At 40.3% G+C, this 26662-nt stretch overlaps 1 protein-coding gene across 2 annotated transcripts in view; it reads right to left on the reverse strand.

Moving 5' to 3' along the window:
- LOC132817931 (60 kDa lysophospholipase-like) overlaps positions 1-26662 on the reverse strand; it is a 66443-nt gene that overhangs the window by 12887 nt on the left and 26894 nt on the right. For both annotated transcript variants that reach the window (XM_060828474.1, XM_060828473.1), the window contains exons 8-13: positions 24012-24197; positions 20171-20284; positions 8877-8996; positions 8524-8619; positions 6045-6208; positions 2189-2275 (exon numbers count right to left, since the gene is read on the reverse strand). In XM_060828474.1, coding sequence (XP_060684457.1) covers positions 2189-2275; positions 6045-6208; positions 8524-8619; positions 8877-8996; positions 20171-20284; positions 24012-24197 — 767 coding nt within the window. The remainder of the gene's footprint in view (positions 1-2188; positions 2276-6044; positions 6209-8523; positions 8620-8876; positions 8997-20170; positions 20285-24011; positions 24198-26662) is intronic.

Below are 26662 nucleotides of genomic sequence, written 5' to 3' on the forward strand. Positions count from 1 at the left end.
CTGCTAACAAACATTCTGACAAGAAAACAATGAGATTCAAGCATAGCTAATAATTCTGTAAAAGAAACAAGGTTAAGGAAGTTACAATATTAGCATGACTATAGTAATGGCCGTCACTGCTAGTGTTCTAGAGCATAATAATATTATCAGCATGGGCAAGAAGTGAAAGTGAGTTCCTAACTGTTCCTGTTCACTTCTCTTTTAGGGTACTAGTCATCCTTTTCATGCTTTTTTAAAAAAATGAATTGCGTACAATGTCATGTAATTAAATTTGAAATAATTTCCTTTTTATTGCTCTGTGTTCTGATGTCACAACATTTCTGTTGCATAAATCTAAAATTTTCATTGTTGATTTTTAGATCAATTTATGGGAATTTGCTTTCAAAATGTGAAGTCCAGCCCTGTTCTCCCTCAGACTCTCTTGCTCTCTTTCTCTTGTTACTATGAGAGCATTGAGTTTAATCAAGTTCATGCATGTTTCTTTTAATGAATTTGAATTTTGATCCTGTGTGTCACATTACTGTAAATCAGTCCCATGAAAGTACTCAAAGTGCTTTGAATTTCTCTGAATTTGTAACTGATTCAAAGTATATTGGTAATAGAGGTAACTTTGACCTATTTGTACCTACTGTACCCTGCATAATCAGAAATTAAAGTTTGCTACCTTGCTGCATGTTGACTATATGACTGCTCTTCCTTAAAAACCTGGTCTAAACAGTGAATGCTCACAAGCTACTGAGCCAATTGGCTGATAACCCCAATTTTCTCACAGGTCATGGACAGTGGCTCATTCTCCAGCAGAAGGGAGCTCGAAGGTAATTAGGAGTGGGAATCCTGAGTGATTTTCCCTTCCTGGTTGAAACCATTCAGTTGACTCAAAAATGTCTAAAGCTACTACAGCTCAACAAAGGATCAAACAATGGAGTTTTTTTTTGTTCTGTTTGCATCACTAACAACCTTAATAGAGCAATTATTCACCAACTTAAAGTGAGAGATTAATAAAGTGCAGTTAAAATCCATTGATGGAACTGAACAAAGCAACTGTGGCTTTAATCAGAGCATACATTTGTCGTCATGGTGATTGGTGCTTTCAAAGTTACATTTTATGATACCTACATCTGTTCTCTGATTTGAAAAAAGAAGCAGCTGAAAATGGAACATAAGATAAAAATAATGATCTCTTCAGTTTTGTAACATCTTGCTCATGATTGGGATGATCCAAAAGGAGATTTTAATGGATCCTGAGATTTGAATGAATTACTGTCACTTACATCTTACAGTGAATAATACAGTAAAATATAGTGAGAAGCTTTGCCACAATCCGCCACCATTTTGCATAGTTTAAGAATAAAAAGAGTAAGAAGATACCGTGAAATAGTCCATCTTCATTCTGCCGCCTCCACCATGAGTCCTGAGTTGGCTCACCTGTGACATGACACCTGCACTGATTTATAATGTAAACATTATCTGTATGCAGTGCCTTTGTCTATTATCAGTACATACACTGGCACCCTGTTCAAAGGGTGGTTAGCAGTAGCAGTGTGCATGTAAATATCTGATGGCAGCTTCTTGCTACAAGGAATACTCCTTTTGTTCATCAGCATTTTGAATGGATAGAGTCACATGTGCTGACTCTGCCCAATATGCAGCTGAGTTCTGTCAGGGACTCTAGAGTAAACCTGTAATTATGTGAAGCTGGAGAGATCCCATGTTTCTTGGGCTTAGGTCACTACCCTGAGAAATTCCTACGGTGGTGTGTATGAATGTTTTCTCCTGATTCGCATGAAGGCCGATTTTGCTAGGGTTTCTTGATACCATACTCGGGCCAATGCTGCCTTAACACCCAGGGCCGTCACTCCCAATTCTACAGTCCAGCTCTTTTTCCGCATTTGTGCCAAAGCTGAACTGAGAACAAAAATTTACGGACATTTGCAAAACCCAAGTGGCACTTTTCACAATATATAACTTCTCAAAGAAAATTATGAACAAGTCATGATAACAATGCTAGTATTGATTCATTCAAAATTGTCCACATAAAGGCCATCAAATAAATGACTACCTAACAAAACTGCCTCCTTTTCAGAGAGATATAAATAACGTAGAACTTTTTTTAAAAAAAGAGCAAACTTACAATTTAAATATTATTATTCACACTGTGCTTAGGTGCACAGCCCATGAGAGACCATACCTGCACAAGTCAGTTCCCACATCGATAATTTCATTTTCTGAGAAATGGGCACCAGTTTGCCGCAATAATTTGATAACTTCAGTGCGCCTGCAGAAGGAGAAACAATCACTGGGAGATGGCAATTGAGGAGCAAATCATCTTGTAAACATTATAACAGCAGAGCCTTTATGAAAATGAAGCATCAGAAATATCTCATTTAGTGAAATTTGGGAGTAAAAATCTACTTTCGTTTTTAAGGGAAAACTGTATTTTGAGACTTAGATGCAAAAATATTAAATTGTTGCAGTCACCTAATGGAACTAAAACTGATGCTAAATAACCAAGTTAGCGTGTGGCGGTCATGTCAATTTACATGGGAATTTGGGATTTTGCGAAATTAATTGGGCCCTTTTCTTTGGCTACCACAGTCAAAAACTTAAATGAACTCCAGCCTTATTTCAAATTTGTTCAGTGGTGTACCTGGCCTGAACTCTAAAATTTGTTTGCCTTGTCAGTACTGTGGCATGCAAGTTCCAGCCGGTTTGAGAAGTGTAACAGGTGGTCCCTAAAAGGACGACAGTGGTCTCAGCTATCGAACGTGGAGACGGATTTATATTGTTACATTTCAGATTTTCACATTATGTCTCCAATGTAATGTAAGGGATGATGTATAGCCTGCATTAATCAGGCGTATGGTGGCTCAGCGGTTAGCACTGCTGCCTCACAGCACCAGAGACCCAGGTTCGATTCCAGCCTTGGGTGACTGTCTGTGTGGAGTTTGCACATTCTCCCTATACCTGCATGGGTTTCCCTCGGGTGCTCCGGTTTCCTTCCACAGTCCAAAGATGCGCAGGTCAGATGAATTGGCCATGTTAAATTGCCCATAGTGTCAGATGCATTAGTCAGCGGGAATGGGTCTGGGTGGGTTATTGTTCAGAGGGTTGGTCTGGACTTGTTGGGTCAAAGGGCCTGTTTCCATACAATAGGGAATCGAATCTAATGTGTGAGTGCTAGTTTGTTCGACTGTTAACAGATTAAAGGGACCCAGATTGTTTTGGTGGGGAGAAAGTGTAGATTGTGTACTAACAATGGACAGGCTGTGGGTGGAATCTTATAGGGCTTTGAATGACATGGCTATGTTGAGATATGTGACAGAACTGTTCAGTAAATGTCAAATGGTTCAACTTGATGTCTAGATCATCTCGTTTCAATGTTTATGGTTTTCACCAGCATTTCTGAGAGATTCTCATTCAGCAGTGGTGAGAAACAATCTAACAGTCACTATTGCTAGCCAAACGTCACGACTCCCCTCATAAATATTCAGACGTCCATCTTACCAAACTCACCAGGGCTCTTTTGACACAATGTACTATCCCTCTCTCTGGTACAGAAAGTGCAGGGTCAAATTCCACCTGCCCCAGAGGTGTATCAGAACACTTCTGAAAGGTTAGATTAAAATAAATAACTCCTAAACTTGACAAATAATCTAGACATTGGGAAAACTCCACAAGGAAAACATAGCAAACATATGATGGATTCAGATCACTGCTGTTCCAAATAACTTCCTGTTGGAAAGCATGCACCAACATTTCAGGGCATGCTCCACGGACTGTGGGTACCCAAATCATATGGAGAAAGTGAGACAAGTTAAAAGAGGAATTGTTCAAAGTGTGAACAAGCTCAGTCTGGCAAAGGGGGATGCTAGTATAGTGCCCAACTAATTTCTCCCAATTATGCCCTCACTCCTTCAAGAACAACAAGTGTTCCTCCTGTTCTTCACTTTCTATCTCTCCATTCTCAGTACTGATAGAAGATAGAACAGTACAACACAGGAACAGGCCTTTTGGCCCATAAAGTGTCTGCCCAACACAATGCCGTTCTAAACTGCCTGGTCCATATCTCTTTATTCTCCGCATGTTCATGTGTTTTTCTCTCTCTACAGATGCTGCCAGACCTCAAGTGTTTCTCCAGTATTTTCTGTTTTATTTTAGATTTCCACCAACCACAGTATTTTGCTTTCAATTAGTTTTTTTTTGGAGGGTAGATTAAAAGTCTAAGTTATTTAAGAAAATAGCTATTAACTGGAATGCCATTTTATGAGTCATCAGTCTCTTCAAAAATCGTAACTTTACAGCCAGAAGAAAGAGTCCTGAAGCAAAAAACAGTAAAACATATGAATGGCATATATTGGCCGGATTCATTTTGTCTAATTCAAAATGACTACTGCTCATTTCTAAGTATTGCTCTGATCGGTAAGGCTTTGGGTTCCAGTTCTACTCAGGAATGACGGTGAAATCCAGCTCATTGCTTCACAGGCTCGCATTGCTGAAATCCTGAGTGTTCATACAGACAGACAACACCACAGTCCAGCATTCAATCTCCAAAAGAATGCTCGGTTTGCTGGAGTACTGCCCTCAGGGAGTGGCAGTAGTTCTGTAGAGCTCAAACCTGATGTCCTTACTCAGAGATAGCATTTGGTTCCCATCGGCCAGGCCTGGGCTACCGTCTCTCAGCCAGCTGGCCCAGACTGCTGCTGCTGCCTCCTACGTGACTTATTGCCACTGACTCAAAAACTGAACAGGGTCTAAAGATCCAGAGTTGATTGAGAGCATTCTGCACAACCAATTGCAATTTATACTGAAGGAAGACAGCAATCTTACGATGAAATGATGCTGCAGAGGGGCAAGTGGGAAATTGTGAAGCAGTAGCGGTATGCCAACCAAAGGGAAATGGAAGTTGTATTGCAGTTCACAGATGCATCTAAGAAAAAAAAATCCCAAATCTCCTATTACTGCCATGCAGAGAATTTGCTCTACTCACTCTACCTATTTTGCAACTGACCAGGCACTCAAACTATTGTCCCAATATCTACTGCAAGGTTTGTGTGCACAGGCTGCCAAATCCTCCATGGTCTTGTCAAGATGCAAAATACTCCATATCAAACTCATTGAGCCAGTGCAACATCTCCAAAAACACTCCATACTACTTCTAGGTAAAATGTTAAGTCGCCATAGCATTGCCATATCAGAGGGCTCTCTCTCATTAGAGAAACAATTGGTGATGGCTTAGCCTGAGGGTCACAACACCTTAGGCGAGGGGAGAATTTGAGGAGGAGAGTCCTCTTCAGGGTACCTCAGCCCGGTATAGGAATTAAACACGCACTGTTGAGGTCACTCAGCTGTCCTGCCAACTGAGCTAACTGACCCCACAGAGTACTTGCACAAACTTTGAAACAGCATTTGTCCAAATCACTTGAACTGCCACTTTGGATATCTACCCCTTCAAGAGGAAATCTCTCCTAACAGTGGAGGCATGCCCAACTGAGAATGGTCAGTTTATGCATTCAGTGGACCTCCCGCAGAAAAGGTTTTATGCAGTTGTTACAGTTAACAAAATGTCTTGTGCAGACGCTAAGTTTAAATTCTTCAAACCTTTTGTGAAAGCCCATGAAGAGTAACTTTCAAAGTGCTTGCAAAGCTGAGTTGGGCTTTAATACAGTGCACAAAAGGATTTTTATGGGATTGCTATTGTCAAAAGACAGCCCACCACAGCAGTCATCCTACAGCTGTACTGGAGTAATCGAGCTGAGCAATTATAAGGATAAATACACTTCCAAGAGATAGGGTCCTACACATGATGGACACTGGTGTTGGTCTACACTGAAAGATCAGTTTGGATCGAAATGAAGGGTGTTGAAGCCAGTACAAAGTACTCTCCTTTTACTGGGAACAAAAAAATCTTTACCTGACCTCTTGGGTTGCTTGATTCTCACAACATATGAAAAAAATCCAATCACAAATTTCTACCACACAAATTATATTTCAAAGGCTGCAACACAAAGCAAATTGTCTTGTATTCTAAAAATACTTTTGCGCACCTGAATCTTACTGCATTCTTCAGTGGTGTATCACCATATCGATCTTTGGCATAAACAGTGGCTCCTCGACTCAGCAGATACTGAACAACTTCTAGATGTCCTTCACAAGCTGCTATATGTAGTGGGGTTCGTCCATCATAGTCCTCACTGCACAGGTTCCCACCCTGAAAAGCATAGTGTTTTGAAATAATCAAAGGGGTGAAAACAAAAAGTAAATTACCCTTTTAAAATCTGTCTTCTTTTAGATCTTATGTTACAATAGCAATTTTAAATAGTTAGGAACAAAAAGTAACTATTAACAACAATCGTGATGTAATGAGCTATATTAACCAGAGGTCTGTAGATCAATTCCCCAATTGATCTCATACCACAAATCTACTGGAATACAGAATATAACCTCATTGCCCCTCAGTTGAAGAGTCATATATGCATCAAGAATTAAATAATATTTAAAGCAATGAATCTGGCCATTTACACCAAATAGTTGCTGTTTATTTCACACAAACGTCCTCCCAACATACTTCAACTAAACCGCTGTTTGATTGATACTACACAATTCCTACACATTAGTGTGTTTTTGTAGAACTCCAGTAAGCATAAAATTGAGCCTGTGATGCATTCAATGCCCAACAGTTGGTACCTATTGTATAACCCATACATAAAAACCACCTGCAACTCAGTATGCCTTTGGTAGAAGACGAAAGAATAGGATCAGAAACAGATGTTAAAAAAAAGATGTAAATCTGCAATAATAGCAACACAAGCAGAAAATACCCTTTAACTGAATTTTAAGAAAAAAAAAGTTTGGTTAATACTGGATGGTACTCAAGCAGAAGGCATCTTTATCTTTCAGACACTTGCTCATCTGCTATGCACTTGAAGACAATATTACTTTAGTATGGTTTATTTTTGGGTGAGAATGAGATCAGAATTAACTTTATTCTAAAGTAATTTTATAAATATTGCAAGAGTCTAGTCAAAACCTGATTTGTGTTTTTTCACTCATTTAACAACTGTATAAATACTGAGCTGAGAAGAGGCATACATATTATAGTGATGGGTATTACTTAAGTACAAACTACATGGTAGAACATAATCTATTGTGTTTGGGTCAGGAACAAATGATGACTAGGGAACAACAGACTGGAGTTAAATGAGGATACGACAACAAAGAAACATTCAACAGTTTTGTGGAATGCCTTCAAATATGAGAATGAGTTTATGTAGACTTTTTCTCGAAGGAGGTAAGAGAAGATGATGACCTGATTGAGCAGACCATAAATCATTGGTGGAAGGAAAAGGCGAGATTAATCAATTTTTTTTTAATTCATGGTTTTGGATAAACTATATTTTCCTGACCACTAGTAAGACTGAAGCCACATCGTCAACTCAAGCTAAAAATGTCTGTGCTCATCTCCACTGATTGGACTCTTAATCGATGTTTCAGGTCAAATTAGGCATTTCAACTTCAATCATTCTCACTGACAGCTCCGGCTAGATGTCCACTCCCTTACAAGAGCAAACTTTTTCTGTTCCCTCTCTTCAGGACTCATACCATGGCACAATTTTAGTAGCATTTTCTGGTAACATCCTAATGTCTGAACCTAGACAGTAAGAATCACAATGCTGCTAAAGAGTAACAACTTGACAACACTTTCATCCAGCATCTACAACATGTATTTCCCAGAAAATGTCACAAAAGAGTAATCAGGAATGCAAACACACTAGTACTCTTAAACCAAAGCAATGAAACCAATTCTTTGAACTGGAATCGGGGCCCATGTAAAATAAATACGTTTATTAATGTTCCTTTTTGATCACTTGTTATTTCATAATTGTTGACTGATAACAACTGATTTTTTTTTTAATTGCAGTGTCAGTATCACCCACAACACACTGCAAGTTTATTGGTGATGCAGAACATATTTCCAAGAGCAAGTGAAAGAGAAAGACATTGGAGGGTTAGTCTTGCAAATGACACACAATTCCTGAACTATCAACCTCAATTTCTAATGCTATTTTAAAGACAGAAACCTATACATCAACATGGAAAAGCAGTATGTAAACACGCTATTCACCTTACTGCTAGTATAGAAGATTAGCAATGACACTGACTGGTTGATCAAACAGCGAGTTTCTTTTTATAAATTGTTCTGAGTCTTGGAGATTTGAAGTGCAAAATCTGAAAATTTGGGAATTGCAAAACTGCCTAGGGTGATATTTATATTCCTTAAAACAAACTCAAAAAATGCTGGAGACATTCAGTGGGTCAAACAGCATCTCTGGAAAAAAAAACAAGAGTTGACATTTTAGGAATAGAAACTTTATCAAAACAATTTTCATAAAGGTTTCACGCTCCAACTGTCACCTCATATTTTTTCCACAGAAGTTATTTGATCTATTAAATGTTTCCAACACTGTGTGTATTGCTTTCCATCTTGCAGGTTTTGTTATAGTTTTTATTTTTCTTCTTTTTTACCATATCCAGTATAGCTTCCAATGCATCAATATCACCAGACTTTGCTGCAGCACATGCCAACGAAGGTGTTAGAGCATCTCGGATAGCCTCCAGTTCCTATTGTTTTAAAAGGAAAAATTATGGAGTATAAAATCATTCAATATTCTTTTATTAACAACACATTTCAAGCAGTAATGTTTTACAAAGCACGCAATATATTAATACTAACATGAACTAACTCTTTCACATTCCTTTAAGCTCCTGATTTGAACAATGCAATCTTTAAAACACTTTTTAAAATGTCTCACAACGTAAAATAACAAAGTCAGTTTTATAACTATGGCATGTTGCAGCCACAGGACTATAAAATATACCTCTTTGCAGCTGACACTAAGAGATCTGGCAATAGCTTGAATAAATCGACTATCCCGAAGGGAAATCTTAGCCTCCCCAAGGGCTACACTCATTTCTCCTCTCAGGTTTTCAGACAGCATCTGGGAGAAAACAAATATAGCCCATTAGTTGAATGTTTATCTTGTATAATTATGACTTTGTAACAATCACTATAAAAAAATTCAACATGTTAAAGGAATTGTCAATACAATTATGTAAATATCAAGTAATTAACAGTTAAACCTGGAAAAAAAATCTGACGAAAATTTGCTAAAAAAAGGTTGCAGCATATGAATGAGGATTGCCGTTATTAATATGTAAATTGCCCAGCAATTTATAATGAGGAAGTGATACTCCTGAAGGAATGAATTGCACTGCTGCTGGCAATTTCGGCTATTCCTAACTTTATAAATACTGCATCTCACCCTTAAGCTACCTATGAATTTCACGAAGTTGCTGTATTTGCTCTTTAAACTCATTACAGAAAAGCAAATATAATAAATAACAACCTATGCAGCCGTTTGGTGAAATAGTAATGCTAATGACTGCTACTCAACCATGTTGGACTGAAAAGTGAATAACTAAAAGTGTGGAGTCACGTTTCTTCAAGTAGTATGTGTTGATGATTGCAAATTTGTTAAATTAAGCAACTGAATCTTTTTTCTCTTCACTAATTCAACTTTCCTTTACTTTTATTTTCTTACCTGGTTTGATGTTAAATTTATCCATTTTAATTCACTGTCTAAGCACTGCTTATTTTTCAATCCTTAAATTTCATTGGTGAGATAGATACTTATTAGTCCTGTTGTTTCCCAAGGCCTCAAATGCCAACTTCACATTGTTATTAGCTCACAATTCCATCAACTTGCATATTAAGATATTTCCAGCTGAATCACGCAGGAACGAGCCCAAACAAAAGACAAGAGATGCTCTGTTCCAGCAAATTCCAACCAAAATTGTTTGACATGTAAATTTACACATATACAAACAGCAAATTTCTCTCCCGCTTTTCGAAAGTTTGTTTTACACCTATTTGCTTTTATGAAAGACTAGTACCTGTATTTTCGCTAACTAAAAGAAAACTGAAGAGGGTTTTTGCTTTTAACGAAAGAAACAAAATTTTTCCCTTATGAACTAATGCTTCCTCGCTTTACGCCATTTTGGCTTAAGAAAGGTTTCATTGGAATGCTCGACTTTCAGATAGCGGGCAATACTTGTACTCAAATGCAAAGGTACCTTGAGCACAATAACAAAAAAAAAACTGAGTAGGGCAGTACTGTTTGACAAAGCCCAATCAATTTCCATCCATACATTTACACAGACTAAAATTTGGCGAATTCTGTTTTTCACAAATTTCTTCCGATTCATTTTCCTCTATCTGTTGTATCAGATCATCGCTTATGCCCAAGAACAAAAAATACACATCAAATATTCCACACACAGAGTTAATCATGGTTATGGAGAGGAGAGTCTGAGTATGTCCAGCTCCTACTCTTTGGATTAAGATGAATGTGAGGTGACCATATTAAAACAAATGAGATTATTATGGGGCTGGCTGGGTAGATGTGAAAAGGTTGTGTCTCTTGGTGTGATAGCTTGGGACTAAGAGCCATAATTTCCAATAAGGGTCACCAATTTAAGACGTGCTTTCCCCTCTAAGGGCAGCAAATCTGTGGAATTCTTAACTATAGAGGGCTGTAAAGATTGGGATGCTAATTGTATCCAAGGCCTGAAAGAGACAGATTCCTACTTATGGAGTAAGAAGACTTATGGAGAAGAGGCAGGAAAGTGGAGTTGAGGGTTATGGGATTATCCATGATCTCACTGAATGGTAAGGCAGACATGATGGGCCAAAAGGCCTACTTCTGCTCAAACATCTTATTGCTTAATGGTGTTATAACCAATTTTCTACCAACCTGAAACAACTACACTCCCTCACCTGACCCAATTTCCCTACCACCTTTTCAACCTGACCTCACCTCACTCTCCCAACACCAACCATCCCTCATTCTAACCGAATTAATTCCAAACTCGACCTGACCTGAATCTCTCTCCCAGCACGAGCTACACAACGTGACTGTTAGACCCATCATCCCACCACAATCCAGTCCTCTCACAATTACTCTCCTGATCTGACTGAACTGCTCATTTATTCACATACCCGCTCATCCACTCACCTATCTTTCCACTCACCCATCCAGCACATGACTTAAAATCTTTAAAAAAAAGTGTTCACAGTAGCTAATGTTAAAAATGAGTATGACCGCTCTGCCTCTTGTGTCCAGCCTTTTGCAAAAACAGCTAAACTGATCTCTCTGCTGGCACCAGGATTGAGTGTCTGGGCTAAAAGTGTGCAAAAAACATCTCATCACAGAAATATTTGCAGGCAGTAGAAATTCACACAGCAGCAAAACTGACTGGAAGATATATGGCATGGTGTGCACTGTTGCATGCGTTTGCTTGCATTATGCATGATGTTAGTCATCCCTTTTTTTTAAAACACATTCACTCTGCAGAAATGTGAACTTTTAAATGCTAGGGAATTTTTGGACTGTATGAATGAATTTGTTCTTTTCAACATAAAATCCATGTAGTCTCCTTTGACTCTCTCCTTTAATTCACTAAAACCTCTTACATGGTCTTCAGGTTTTCATATAACTGCAAATATCATAAATAGGTTTTCTATTTCAAGAAGTTCCTTTTTTGCTTTGTCAATTAATAATGCATAATGCAGGAAACTCAAAGCCCATGCCTTTTCCTCATACTCTTGCACACAATTTCCATCGAAATAATCATCTGATTCCCTCTTGAATACTTCATTTACGTAACCTTCACCACATTTCCAGGCAGTGCATTTTATATCTTAACTGCTCACTGAATGAAGAGCATTTTGGATCACATCATCCTTGCTTCGTTTGCACATCATTCTAAGTCTATGCCCTCCCGCTCTTTTCTCTTTTATGCATGGGAACAGCTTCTCTCTATCTATCCTGTCCAGCCTGCTCATGATTTTGAAAACCTCTCTCAAATCTCCTCCTGCTCCAAAGTTGTTTCCAGTGGTTAAAATCTAAGCCTAACTTTTAAAAGTATGATTCTGCTCCACTCAGCCAATCAGATTTAGCATGTTGTATGATTGGTGCATCAAAGGACTGATAGATGGTGATTTTCCGTTCTTTAAAAAAAAGTGTTCACAGTAGCTAATGTTAAAAATGGGTATGACCGCTCTGCCTTGTTTCGTTTGCACATGATTGGTGCATCAAAGGACTGATAGATGGTGATTTTCCGTTCTGGCTGGATTTTTTTTAACAATCAGTATGCTCAGAAGTGATGATAATCGAGATTGATGGAAGGAAAGTTTACAAAAACAGAAGGTGCTGAAAAAGCTCAGATCTGACCCTTCCTCAGAACACCAGACCTGAAAACACTAGCTCTTACTTCTCTTCACAGATGCTACCAGACCTGCTCAGCTTAGTGAGTTTTGAGAAGATTTGTAGCTCAGATTGAAGTTTTGGATGTAGGTTTGCTCGCTGAGCTAAAAGGTTCATTTCCAGAAGTTTTGTTACCCTACTAGGTAACATCTTCAGTGGGCCTTACGCGAAGCAATGCTGAAAACTCCTGCTTTCTATTTATATGTTTGGATTGGTGATGTCAATTCCTGTGGTTATGTTACTTCCTGTGGTGTTTCCATCTACATCTCCTGAGAAAAGGAACAGGAAAGTGACTTCACCACAGGAAATGATATCACCAACCCAAAGAAAGAACATTCTACACCGTCTCTGAGACATCCTTGATCCTGGCACCAGGGAAACAACACACCATTCTGCTTTTTCTCTGCTGGCCACAGAAACATCTGTCTGTATCTCGGACTACAGAATCCCCTAACACCATTCATCTCTTGGAAGCCGACGTACCCCTCATTGCATTAGAGCCAGTCTCAATATCAGAAACTTGGCTGGTCGTGCTATGTTCTCCTGAGAATCCATCATCCCCTACATTTTCCAAAACAGCATACCTGTTTGAAATGGGTATATCCACAAAAGACTCCTCCCCTTGGTGCCAATCTCTCTTACCCTTCCTGCAGTAAACCCATTTATGTGACTGTATCTGAGACTTTCCCCTCTTCCTATAACTGCCATCCATCACATACTGTTGCTGTTGCAAATTCCTCATCGCTCCTTTCTGTCTCTCCAACTGATCCACTCGATTTGATAAGATTCGCATCCAACAGCATTTATGGCAGATACAATCCGCAGTAACCCTTAAACTCTCTTTAAACTCCCACATCTGACAAGAAGCATACCTCACTGCAAAGGCCATTTTTGCTCCTTCACAATCTACAGACTCAGAAAATAACACCGTCTTATTCCTCTCAAAGAAAATGCCCCAGGTTAAATTAAGAGCTATGGCTTATATTTTAAGTTTAATCAAGAGACTCAACTCCAAAAACATATAAGCAAGAAAGCACCCACTGTACTCACTAATACAGCCTTTCGCTTGGACAGACTTAAAACAACAATTAACGTATCTGATTCTGTGTTGTGAACTTCGCCCAAACTGGTTCCTCCAAGATTAGTTGCGAAATTCACTGTTTGTTAATTTTCCCAGAGGCACTCCGATGTCCAGCAACACATGAATTCAAAAACAGCAAAGGCAGTAACTATAAAGGTTCTCTCTCTCTCTGTCTCCTGCACTGTCCTCACCATGCGTTTCCTTTGTCTGCTCTTCTCCCTTTTAAAACTGCTGTTGTTTTGACATTTTTTTCCCAAAGTTCCAAAACAATGCAACAGCATATAAAACAGTAATTGCTGCTCTTGAAATTCAAGGAAATCGCATCCAGCACCTAAAATAACTCAAAAAAAAAGGAGCAGCTCTTAAAGCCAGAAATTTTTCCTGTCCTCCATCTTGGATTACCCAGAACAGGGGGGGAGGGGCCAGAAAGAGGTCATTGTCCACATTGGAACCAATGACAGAGGAAGGGAAAAGGCTGAAATTTTGAAGGCAGATTACAGAGAGTTAGGCAGAAATTTTAAAAGGAGGTCCTCATGGGTAGTAATATCTGGATTACTCCCAGTGCTACAAGCTAGTGAGGGCAGGAATTGGAGGACAGAGCAGATGAATACATGGCTGAGGAGCTGGTGTATAGGAGAAGGATTCACATTTTTGGATCACTGGAATCTCTTTTGGGGTAGAAAAAAAAGTGACCTGTACAAGAAGGACGGACTGCACCTAAATTGGAAGGGGACTAATATACTAACAGGGAAATTTGCTAGAACTGCTTGGGAGGATTTAAACTAGTAAGGTGGGGTGGGGGGGGGGGGAAACCAGGGAGATAAAGAGGAAAGAGATCAATCTGAGTCTGGTACAGTTGAGAACAGAAGTGAGTCAAACAGTCAGGGCAGGCAGGGACAAAGTAGAATTAATAAATTAAACTGCATTTATTTCAATGCAAGGGGCCTAAAAGGGAAGGCAGATGAACTCAAGGCATGGTTTGGAACATGGGACTGGGATATCATAGCAATTGCAGAAACATGGCTCAGGGATGGGCAGGACTGGCAGCTTAATGTTCCAGGATACAAATGCTGCAGGAAGGATAGAAAGGGAGACGAGAGAGGAGGGGGAGTGGCATTTTTCATAAGGGATAGCATTACAGCTGTGCTGAGGGAGGATATTCCCAGGAATACATCCAGGGAAGTTATTTGGGTGGAACTGAGAAATAAGAAAGGGTTGATCACTTTATTGGGATTGTATTATAGCCCCCGTAATAGTCAGAGGGAATTTCAGAAACAAACTTGTAAGGAGATCTCAGCTATCTGTAAGAATAATAGGGTAGTTATGGTAGGGGATTTTAACTTTCCAAACATCGACTGGGACTAGCGTAGTGTTAAGGTTTAGATGGAGAGGAATTTCTTAAGTGCATGCAAGACAATTTTCTGATTCAGTATGTGTGTATGTACCTACGAGAGAAGGTGCAAAACTTGACATACTCTTGGGAAATAAGGCAGGGCAGGTGACTGAGGTGTCAGTGGGGGAGCACTTTGGGGCCAGTGACCATAATTCTATTAGATTTAAAATAGTGATGGAAAAGGATAGACCAGATCTAAAAGCTGAAGTTCTAAATTGGAGAAAGGCCAATTTTGACAGTATTAGGCAAGAACTTTCAAAAGCTGATTGGAGGCAGATGTTCGCAGGTAAAGGGACAGCTGGAAAATGGGAAGCCTTCAGAAATGAGACAAGAATCCAGAGAAAGAATATTCCTGTCAGGGTGAAAGGGAAGGCTGGTAGATTTCGGGAATGCTGAATGACTAAAGAAATTGAGGATTTGGTTAAGAAAAAGAAGGAAGCATGTGTCAGGTATAGACAGGATAGATCGAGTGAATCCTTAGATTTGAGGATAGCAAATGTGGTTCCTTTGTTCAGAGGATAGCAAACGTGGTTCCCTTGTTCAAGAAGGGGAGTAGGGATAACCCTAGAAACTATAGGCCGGTGAGTCTCACTTCTGTTGTGGGCAAAGTCTTAGAGAATTGTAAGGGATAGGATTTATGAACATCTGGATAGGAATAATGCGATCAAGGATAGTCAGCATGGTTTTATGAAGGCCAGGTCGTGCCTCACAAACCTTATTGAATTCTTTGAGAAGGTGACTAAGGGGGTGGACGAGGGTAAAGCGGTAGATGTGGTGTATATGGATTTTAGTAAGGCGTTTGATAAGGTTCCCCATGGTAGGCTACTGTAATAAATACGGAGGTATGGCATTGAGGGTGAGTTGGAGGTTTGGATTAGGAATTTGCTGGCTGGAAGAAGACAGAGGGTAGTAGTTGATGGTAAAGGTTCATCTTGGACTGCAGTTAAGAGTGGTGTTCCGCAAGGATCTGTTTTGGGACCATTGCTGTTTGTCATTTTAATAAATGATCTGGAGGAGGGGCTAGAAGGTTGTGTGAGCAAGTTTGCAGATGATACGAAAGTCGGTGAAGTTGTTGACAGTGAGGAAGGATGTGGCAGGTTACAGCGGGATATAGATAAGCTGCAGAGCTGGGCAGAAAGGTGGCAAATGGAGTTCAATGTAGCTAAGTGTGAAGTGATTCACTTTGGTAAGAGTAACAAGATGGGGTACTGGGCTAATGGTCGGATACTTGGTAGTGTGAATGAGCAGAGGGATCTTGGTGTCCATGTACACAGATCTCTGAAAGTTGCCACCCAGGTAAATAGTGATGTGAAGGCGGCATATGGCGTACTGGCTTTTATTGGTAGAGGAATTGAGTTCCGGAGTCCTGAGGTCATGTTGCAGTTGTATAAGACTGGTGCGGCCACATCTGGAATATTGTGTGCAGTTTTGGTTGCCATACTATAGGAAGGATGTGGAGGCACTAGAACGGGTGCAGAGGAGGTTTACCAGGATGTTGCCTGGTATGGTAGGAAGATCGTATGAGGAAAGGCTGAGGCACTTGGGGCTGTTTTCATTGGAGAAAAGAAGGTTTAGGGGTGACTTGATAGAGGCGTACAAGATGATTAGGGGTTTAGATAGGGTTGACCATGAGAACCTTTTTCCACGTATGGAGTCAGATATTATGAGGGGGCATAGCTTTAAATTAAGGAGTGGTAGGTATAGGACAGATTTTAGGGGTAGATTCTTTACTCAGCGAGTCGTGAGTTCATGGAATGCCCTGCCAGTAACAGTGGTGGACTCTCCCTCCTTATGGGCATTTAAACGGGCATTGGATATGCATATGGAGGATAGTGGGCTAGTGTAGGTCAGGTGGGCTTGGATCGGCACAACATCGAGGGCCGAAGGGCCTGTACCGCGCTGTATTTTTCTATGTTCTATGAGTGTAAAGGAAGTAGGAGTATACGTAAAGAGGGAAATCAGGGGACATGAGATAGCGTTGGCAAATAGAATTAAGGAGAATCGAAAGGGTTTTTACAAATATATTAAGGATAAAAGGGTAACTAGGGAGAGAATAGGGCCCTTCAAAGATCAGCAAGGCAGCCTTTGTGTGGAGCCACAGAAAATGGGGGAGATACTAAATGAATATTTTGCATCAATATTTACTGTGGAAAAGGATATGGAAGATATAGACTGTAGGGAAATAGATGGTGACATCTTGCAAAACGTCCAGATGACAGAGGAGGAAGTGCTGGATGTCGTGAAACAGTTCATGGTGGATAATTCCACAGGACCTGATCAGGTGTACCCGACAACTCTGTGGGAAGCTAGAGAAGCGATTGCTGGGCCTCTTGCTGAGATATTTGTATCATCGATAGTCACAAGTGAGGTGTCGGATGACTGGAGGTTGGCAAACGTGGTGCCACTGATTAAGAAGGGCGGTAAAGAAAAGTCAGGGGACTTTAAACCAGTGAGCCTGACCTTGGTGGTGGGCAAGTTGTTGGAGGGAATCCTGAAGGTCAGGATGTACATGTATTTGGAAAGGCAAGGACTGATTAGGAATAGTCAACATGGCTTTGTGCATGGGAAATCATGTCTCACAAACCTGACTGAGTTTTTTGAAGAAGTAACAAAGATAATTGATGAGGGCAGAGCAGTAGATGTGGTCAATATGGACTTCAGTAAGGCGTTCGACAAGGTTCCCCATGGAAGACTGACTCGCAAGGTTAAATCTCATGGAATACAGGGAGAACTAGCCATTTGGATACAGAACTGGCTCAAAGGTAGAAGATAGTGGGTGGTGATGGAGGGTTGTTTTTCAGACTGGAGGCCTGTGACCAGTGGAGTGCCACAAAGATCGGTGCTGGGCCATCTACATTTTGTCATTTACATAAATGATTTGGATGCGAGCATAAGAGGTACAGTTAGTAAGTTTGCAGATGACACCAAAATTGGAAGTGTAGTGGACAGCAAAGAAGGTTACTTCAGATTATAATGGGATCTTGATCAGATGGGCCAATAGGCTGAGAAGTGGCAGATGGAGTTCAATTCAGATAAATGCGAGGTGCTGGATTTTGGGAAAGCAAATCTTAGCAGTACTTATACATTTAATGGTAAGGTCCTAGGGAGTGTTGCTGAACAAAGAGACCTTGGAGTGCAGGCTCATAGCTCCTTGAAAGTGGAGTCGCAGGTAGATTGGATAGTGAAGGCGGCGTTCGGGATGCTTTCTTTTATTGGTCAGAGTATTGAGTACAGGAGTTGGGAGGTCATGTTGCGGCTGTACAGAACATTGGTTAGGCCACTGTTGGAATACTGCGTGTAATTCTGGTCTTCTTCGTATCGGAAAGATGTTGTGAAACTTGAAAGGGTTCAGAAAAGATTTACAAGGATGTTGCCAGGGTTGGAAGATTTGAGTTACAGGGAGAGGCTGAACAGGCTGGGGCTGTTTCCCTGGAGTGTCAGAGACTGAGGGGTGACCTTATAGAGGTTTACAAAATTGAGAGGCATGGATAGGATAAATCAACAAAGTCTTTTCCCTGGGGTCGGGGAGTCCAGAGCTAGAGGGCATAGGTTTAGGTGAGAGGGGAAAGATATAAGAGAGACCTAAGGGGCAACTTTTTCACATCGAGGGTATGGAATAAGCTGCCAGAGGATGTGGTGGAGGCTGGTACACTTGCAACATTTAAGATGCATTTGGATGGGTATATGAATAGGAAGGGTTTGGAGGGATATGGGCCGGATGCTGGCAGGTGAGAGTAGATTGGGTTGGGATATCTGGTCGGCGTGGACAGGTTGGACCGAAGGGTCTGTTTTCATGCTGTACATCTCTATGACTAAACCCAAACATATAAATAGAAAGCAGGAATTTTCAGCATTGCTTTGCATGAGGTCCACTGAAGATGTTACCCAGGAGGGTAATGAAATGTCTGCTACGCTTTTTCAGCAATTTCTGTTTTTGTTTCTGATTTACAGCATCCAGAGTTCTTTTGGCTTTTATTTGGTAGAAGGGTTAATATTGATGAGAATAAATTGAAAACTTGTTCAATAGTTGTAAATTAGAAACTCTCTTATTTTCAATATATTTCACATGAAAATTGAGCAGGAGTAATTTAGTTCTCAGACCTCTTGGAAAGTCTCTGAACCTGCAGAATTCCATAGGCCACAGCTTGAGAGATACTGTATTGTGCTATAGATAAAATACAGTCCCTATAGTCCTAGAGGGCCATGCAGCTGTTCTCTCATTAGAGAGAAACAACTGGTAGTCGGTTTAACCTAAGGGTCACCACACCGCAGGTGAGGGGCACGGGTGAGGAAGCAGGACCTTCACGGTAACCACAGCTGGCACAGGAACTGAGCCATCACTCTGTTGGCATCACTCTGCAATGCAAGCCTAGGTGTCCAGCCAACTGAGCTAACTAACACCTATATTGTATTTTGCCTCGCCATAAATGCATCAATGTACTTTTAAAAGTCTTGCAGATGATATCATTGTTGCATGGGAGCATTTAACATAAGGGTATAAAGATCACAAGCTCCAATGAAATGCAGATCACTTTAGGCATGACACATGAAAGGGACCATACTGCTTTATAATATTTATGCACTTCAGTGTGGATTGTAATAAATATCTGTTGAGATTATTCTATAATAGATTATCCACTTCTAGTCTCTTAAATTGAACAGATAACAAGCATTGGTGGTGTGTATATCGAATGAGTTGCCAGAGGAAATGGTGGCGATGGGTACATTTACATTTAAAAGGCACTTCGATGGGTATCTGAATAGGAAAGGTTTAGAGGGATATGGGCCAAAAGCTGGCAAATAGAACGAGGTCAGATTGGGATGTCTGGTCGATATGTATGAGTTGGACCGAAGGGTCTGTTTCCATGCTGTATGACTCTATGACACTGCTACAGCGAGTGGGTCTTTCCATTCACTTAAAATATCAGACAGTACATCTGAATTACAAAAATCAAATGGAATCTTCCTTTGGCAGCTGGAAAGGGCACCTCCAGTGTCCTCTCCCTCTCTTACCTGATGTTTCTTTCTTGCTGGCAAGCTTCTGATTGGCCCTCCACAGTCAACAGCCCGGCCTTAAAGTTGCATCCATTGGCCATTAATTAGTTACCCCAAGGAAGGTCAGACAATTCTGACCCACATTTCAGCCTGATGGCAGAGTTCAGAAACTCCCAGGAATCATCCAGGTTGAGGCATTTCAAAAGATATTTGCCAAAGAAATACTGGACTGCCCTGTTGTCAAGAAAAATATGGTGCAACTCCTTTTGAGAAAGATGTTTGTTCATCCTCCTCACTGCTCAATGGGACTAAAATATGGTATTGTAGGAAGTAAGTGCACACAGCACTATTACACAAATCTGAGAGTGAAATACATACCTTCTTCTTCTCCTGAATACTTAGTTCAGCCTTGCCTAGTACATAGGACAATTTAGCCAAACCAGCTTCAGGTGTCATGTCACCCCCTGGAATAAGACCTACATCTGTGAGGGCCTGAAATTGAAAGTAAATAGAACATGAAATAAATTTCAATTGAAGCTGAAGAAAGTTATAGTATATAATGAAATTAGTGTGAAAATGATTGCACACTGACCCACAGCTAATCATGCTCAGAATTAATATTAGATTTAACAGTCTATTGTCCAAATATGCAGGAACTGATTTTGCACTTTAGGATTGATAAATAGCATACAAATTCCACGGAGCTATGTAATTTAAAATAATTTTATAACAGGTTCTCTGTTGCATCCTGTCCTGTAATTGGGTTTAGTGACAGACCCAATGATGTGTTTTTGTCAAAGCATAGGCATGGTTATCAAATCAGAGGCAAAACAGGATTGCAGAAGTATATTCTGCTCAGCCAAATGTAGGAAAAAGTGTAATTTCTTTTCATATTTTGTGCTCTGCATCATTTTTATGTGAATTTTATGTGAACTCCTAGTAGGCAAAAGTTCAAGTTGAAAGTTACGCTTCGGATCCATGACTCGTGTGATGTCAGTCAATTCAGGCACCCTGATGTGAATTCCAAGTGTACACTACGTAAAGGGAGTAGGACAAATGGCTAAAATTATGTTATCAATTGAGATCAAAGACTAGATTAATCGAATTTTTGCTGGTATAAATTTGTCAAATGATTACACAGGATAAAGTTAATGAAGGACTGTTTCAGTTTTGAGGATATCGTGTTTGGGTCGTGACCACAGGCTACTTGGCTCTGGCAAATGAGTCAAAGTCAGACCCTAATTGCAACACCAGAATAGATTAGATTCCCTACAGTGTGGAAACAGACCCTTCGACCCAACAAGTCCACACTGAAGAGTAACCCACCCAGATCCATTTCCCTCTGACTAATGCACCTAACACTATGGGTAATTTAGCATGGCCAATTCACCTGACCTGCACATCTTTGGACTGTGGGAAGAAACTGGAGCACCCGGAAGAAACCCACGCAGACACTGGGAGATTGTGCAAACTCCACACAGACAGACAGTCATCCAAGGCTGGAATCAAACCTGGGACCCTGGTGCTCTGAGGCAGCAGTGCTAACCACTGAGCCACTGTGCCACCCACTTCTAAAATAAAATTTTTTGGATTAGATTAGATTCCCTACAGTGTGGAAACAGGCCCTTCGGCCCAACAAGTCCATACCAAGCCTCCGAAGAGCAACCCTCTGACTAATGCACCTAACACTATGGGTAATTTAGCATGGCCAATTCACCAATAGAGCAGGGCCCCAGCTGTAGAGGGTGTAGTAACTCACTGAAGACACAACACAGATTTCAAGATGATATGGGAGAGGAGAGGCATAATGAGCCACTCAAGATGGTTGGAAACAAGAACCATCTAAACTAGGACATCAATGATCTTTGTTTATAACTTATGTTGCTTAACAAATTGCATGAACACCAGTAGATTAGGTGTCATTGACTGATGATCATCATCTAATCTGGAAGATACTTACATCACCTATTAAGCAGTCATAATTATTTTAAACAGAAATTATATTAGTGACAATTCTGTGAAAACCGATTTTTATTAAAATACATTAGGGCTAATGTATTACCCTTCAACAAGCAATAAAAACGACAAAGCACAGCCTTAGTGTGAAGCTGAGTCACTTTCATTTATACTGATACTCATGTATGCCATCTTGGTTAGGGGCCTTTAAATGTTTGAAGTACCTGTCTGCCTCAGACGGATGGTCATTTAGAATAAACAAATTCGGTGAACTGAAACCAAAAAGGAGACAGTGAGGTAGGGACCCCCTAGACACAAAGCATCACTAGTGGGAGGAACTGGCAAGGTGAGGCCTCAGAGGCAGAGGACCAGTGTAAGACTCAGGAGTGGCAGCAGCAAGGTTAAAAGCAGCAACAAGAATAGAGTGTGTTCCAGAAGCAGCCAGACCAGTGGCAGTTCTGCTGGGGACCATAAGAGCAGGTCAGAGACAAGAAATACTGGCAAGTAACCTACCTCCTGACTCGCCATTGCCTGTACACATCTGAAAGGCACAAGTCAGGAGTGTGATGGAATACTACCTACTTGCCTTGATGAGTGCAGCTCCAACAACACTGAAGCAGCTTGACATCATCCAGGACAAAGCAGCAACTTGACTGGCACCACACCCGTAAGTATCCATTCCCTTCATTATTGATGCTCAGTCACTGCAGTGTATACATTTTATACGATGCATGCAGAAAATCATTGACAATTCTTGGACAGCTCTTTCCAAACTCACAACACGACTGACACAATAATTACTAGGGCGGTATATAATAAGGAGAATTGCTACAAGGTGCAGGAGAATACCAATGGTGAGGTGACACAGGAGTGACAAATGGAATCAATCTGGGGAAGTGCGAGGTAATGGACTTGGGGAGGGCTAACAACACAAGGGATTACACCATGAATGGTTGGCCCCTGGAAAGCACTGAAAATCTGAGGGACCTTGGCGTGCACATCCACTGATTCCTGCAAGTGGATAAAGTGGTTTAGACTGGATATGGGATACTTGTCTTTATTAGCCAAGATAAAGAAAACAAGAACAGGGAAGTTATACTGTAACTGTACAAAGGCTGCAATTGGTGTTCTGGCCACCACATTATGGAAAAGATGAGATTGCAATCAATAGGGTGCAGATGAGATTTACCCAGATGCTTCCTGGGCTTGGAGATCTGAGCTATGCAGGAAGATTGAGTAGGTTGGGATTGTTTCTTTAGAGCTGCAAGGGACCTGATAAAGGTTTATAATGTTAAGAGGGGCATAGATAAATTGGACAGGCAAGCACTTTATTCATTAGCAGAGGTATCAAATATCAGGGGGCATAGCCATCTATCTCTGAATCTAAGAGAGGATTTGAGTAGAAATCTTTTCACAGAGAGGATGGTGGGAGGCTGGAACTCACCGCTTCAAACAGCATTGTTTTCTTGTATTTAGATATTCACATGCATTGTAGAAAAGATGGCAGTCAAATCTGCATGATGCAATCTCTACACACAGAAATATGATTACTGACCAAATAATGTTTTTGTTGTGTTGATTGAAAAATAAGATTTGGCCAGGTCACCAGAAAAGCTATGTTGCTCTTTTCTTAAAAATCATGTTACGAAATCTTTTTCATCCATCCGAAAGGTCTGATTGGTTCTCTGGTTCACATACGAAAGACAGCTCCTCCGACTGTGCACCTCTCCCAAAGTACTGCACTGAAGTTTCAGCTATGATTTTTGTACTCAAGTCAAGGAGTGAGACTTGAATCCACAATATTCTTACTCAGGTAACAGTTAGAAACTATGGTGACCCAAACCATTCCCTTCAAAACACCAATACAGCTACCTCCACATTGAGGACAACCCCAGAGTTGAAAATACCATTGGAGTTAGTGATAGTACCTGGTAAGAAAGCAAACTGCCTGCTTTTTCACATGCCTCACTCTCTCACACCAGGGCCACAGCCCAGATAAAAGTCCAGTTCCAACATTCAGTTACTTACAGAGCCCTCTAGCTTTTAATAAACTCAAAATAATTTTCTCATTCATTCAATTTATAGAGGAACAAGTAGTGATCATGGGCAAGATTATTTACTCATGTGCTCCACAGCAACATTAAAATTCATTAAATGTTCATTAAAGTTAAAAAGAACAGATGAACCTTCCAGAGCCAAAGCAGCAATACTAAGCACAAAGGGAAATCGGAGTTATAATCTTTCAAGTAGATTGGTGACTCACCTTTCCTGTTGCATATGATTGACTAACGCAGCCCCTCAAACACTGAGTACAGTTTATTATCAATACTCCACGATCAATGGCTCTTTTAAATTCCTCTAACATATCTGGGCGATTATCTGGAGCATTGCCTGTTCCGTATGTCTCTAAAACAATTCCTTCCATTGGTGGTTGGAGAAATGCTCTTACCTGAAAAAGGGAATGAAAACTGTACAAAATACAAAATAATTGCTTAAATCTGACAGCAATAATGAACTTTATTGCATCAAAACTATTTTAAATCCCAAACTTAGTTTAATTTTAATGCCAGCTTAATCACTTGAAAACAAAATTATATCTCATCAGCATAATTAAAAAGGTGGCATAAAGTTCATATTGCAAAAATGACAGAAGCTAGAAACTGTTTCTTCGACATACTCCAAGCAAGTCACACATCAGGAGCATGGTGGAATACTATTCAATTGTATAAGTGAGTGCAGCTTCAACAACATTTAAGAAGCTTGCAGCATCCAAAACAAAGCAGACTGCATGATTGACATTCACTGTCCCCACTACAGAAGATAGAGACAACTGTTGCATTTACCAAATAAACCTTTTCTAAATTCATGGTCCCCATCACTGAGAAGAACAAAAGCAACAGTTGAAAAGGAATACCACCATCTGCAAGTTCCTGTTCAAAACACAAACCATCCTATCCTGGAAATATTTTACCATCCCTTTATTCGCCCTGTAGACTGCAGCAGTTCAAGATGGTGGCTCACCACCACCTGCTCAAGGCATGGGCAATAAATGCTCATCATGTCAACAATGCTCATGAATAAATGTAAAAAAAAATTAGCCAACAGCATATACTGGCTAGCTTTCTCTCATAACCTAATTGTTTCCACTATCAATTTTTTAGACATGTTTTGCTATATTTTACATTCTGTTCAATGTATTAATTTGCCATGTGTCTTTGCACCAATATGTGCTTTATATTTAAATTAGGTACCAACTTTAACCATTCTAGTTGAACATAGACAGAACGTCTGTCTGTTGGAATTTTTCTTATGCTTTGGAACATACAGGTAGTTCTCGTATAAAGTGTGTTTCGGCAGTGCAATTTGGCTGTAATGTTGCTGAAGAAGTGGGAAATGGTATTTTCGAGAATGCTTACTTCTGTTCGCAATAGCGCAATTCCAGCAGTGATTGGACATGTGCAGAACGAAGCATGCGAAACAATGTCAGCACCAAAATCTCCGTGCTGTTCTGCACATGCGCCAATGTCAGTTGCTGTCAGAGCATGTGAGATGTACAGTACTATACATAGAGCAGCTTCATTTCAAAAATTAAACTAATGAATGTTCATTGCTCTTCCTCTGAGACAAGAATATTCTTGTATAATTCTTGCAGGACTGCATTACTCTTTCTGCCTTTGTAATTTGTTCTTATAATCTACTCCTAGATTATCCTTTTATTTTTCAGAAAAATGGAGAGGGACAGCGACACTAACTTAGGAGGAAGCGTCCTGGTGACAAAATAATGGGTGATAAACGCAAAAGAAAGGCTATAACATTGGAAGACAAGCTAGATGTTACAAAGTGTATGGGTGTGCTGCTGGGCACTAACACCAATAGAAACTTAAAGCTTAAACCAGTGATGGTGTACCACTTTGCCAAGTCATGAGCCTTGAAGTCCACTCTAGATGTCTACTTCAGGTCAAGCTAAAAGGATTGGATGGTGAAGCAAATTTTTTCTGGCCTTATTGTTGATGTTTTGAAAGATGTTTTTAGGCAGTATTGCAGCCAAAGAAAATTGCCTTTCAAGACTCTCCTCATCCTGGATAATGCGCCAAGCCATCTTGCCACCATTGGCGAGCTTTCTGAAAACATCAAAATGCTATTTCTACCTCCAAACACAACCTCTCTCATTCAATTCGTGGATACAATATCAGCTTTTAAAGCTTATTATTTAAGACGCACATTCAAGAGGGCGATTGCAGCTACTGACAGGGATAATAAGGACAACATGTTCTTCAACGTTGGAGGAGCTTTAACATCAAAAATTATTGTCATTATTGTGGAGGCCTGGGGCGATGTCAGTAAGGACTGCCAGCATGCAGTTTGGCGGCAGCTTCTCCCGGATTTTTTTCACGATTTTAAAGGATGTGAACTTCAGAGGAAGGCTCAAAAATCAAAGAGCATTGTGCTGCCCTTCCAAAGCAGGTTGCCTTAGTGTGAAATGAGAATACTGAAGAGCTGCTCAAGTCCCACTGTGAATACCTGTCTACAGCTGATCTACAACAGCTTGTTGCTGAGGGGGAAATGGAAACTGGAGATGAAAAACATGAAGTCCAGGTTACAGCATGACTTCTGTTTTGTCTTCAATCCTGAGGGAAAGTGAGACACAGTTGCAGCTCTTAGAGAGCAACGACTACAACACAGAATGCAGCAGGGTAGCAGTTCACTCAATATCATCCTGTTCCCTATGAACAGCTTCTTCAAGACAGAAGCAAAAGGGCAAAGCAACAAAAACTGGATGCTTTTTTTAAACCAACCCCCAAGAAAGTCAGAAGACAATCAACCACAGCCATCCAGTTCTGCAGCACGATGCATCTGAAGGTGATGATGATGATAACCCTCTATCCTAACAATAACAATATTTTTTCAATGTAA

Source organism: Hemiscyllium ocellatum, chromosome 8 (genome assembly GCF_020745735.1).
Source record: "Hemiscyllium ocellatum isolate sHemOce1 chromosome 8, sHemOce1.pat.X.cur, whole genome shotgun sequence".
Taxonomy (NCBI): domain Eukaryota; kingdom Metazoa; phylum Chordata; class Chondrichthyes; order Orectolobiformes; family Hemiscylliidae; genus Hemiscyllium; species Hemiscyllium ocellatum.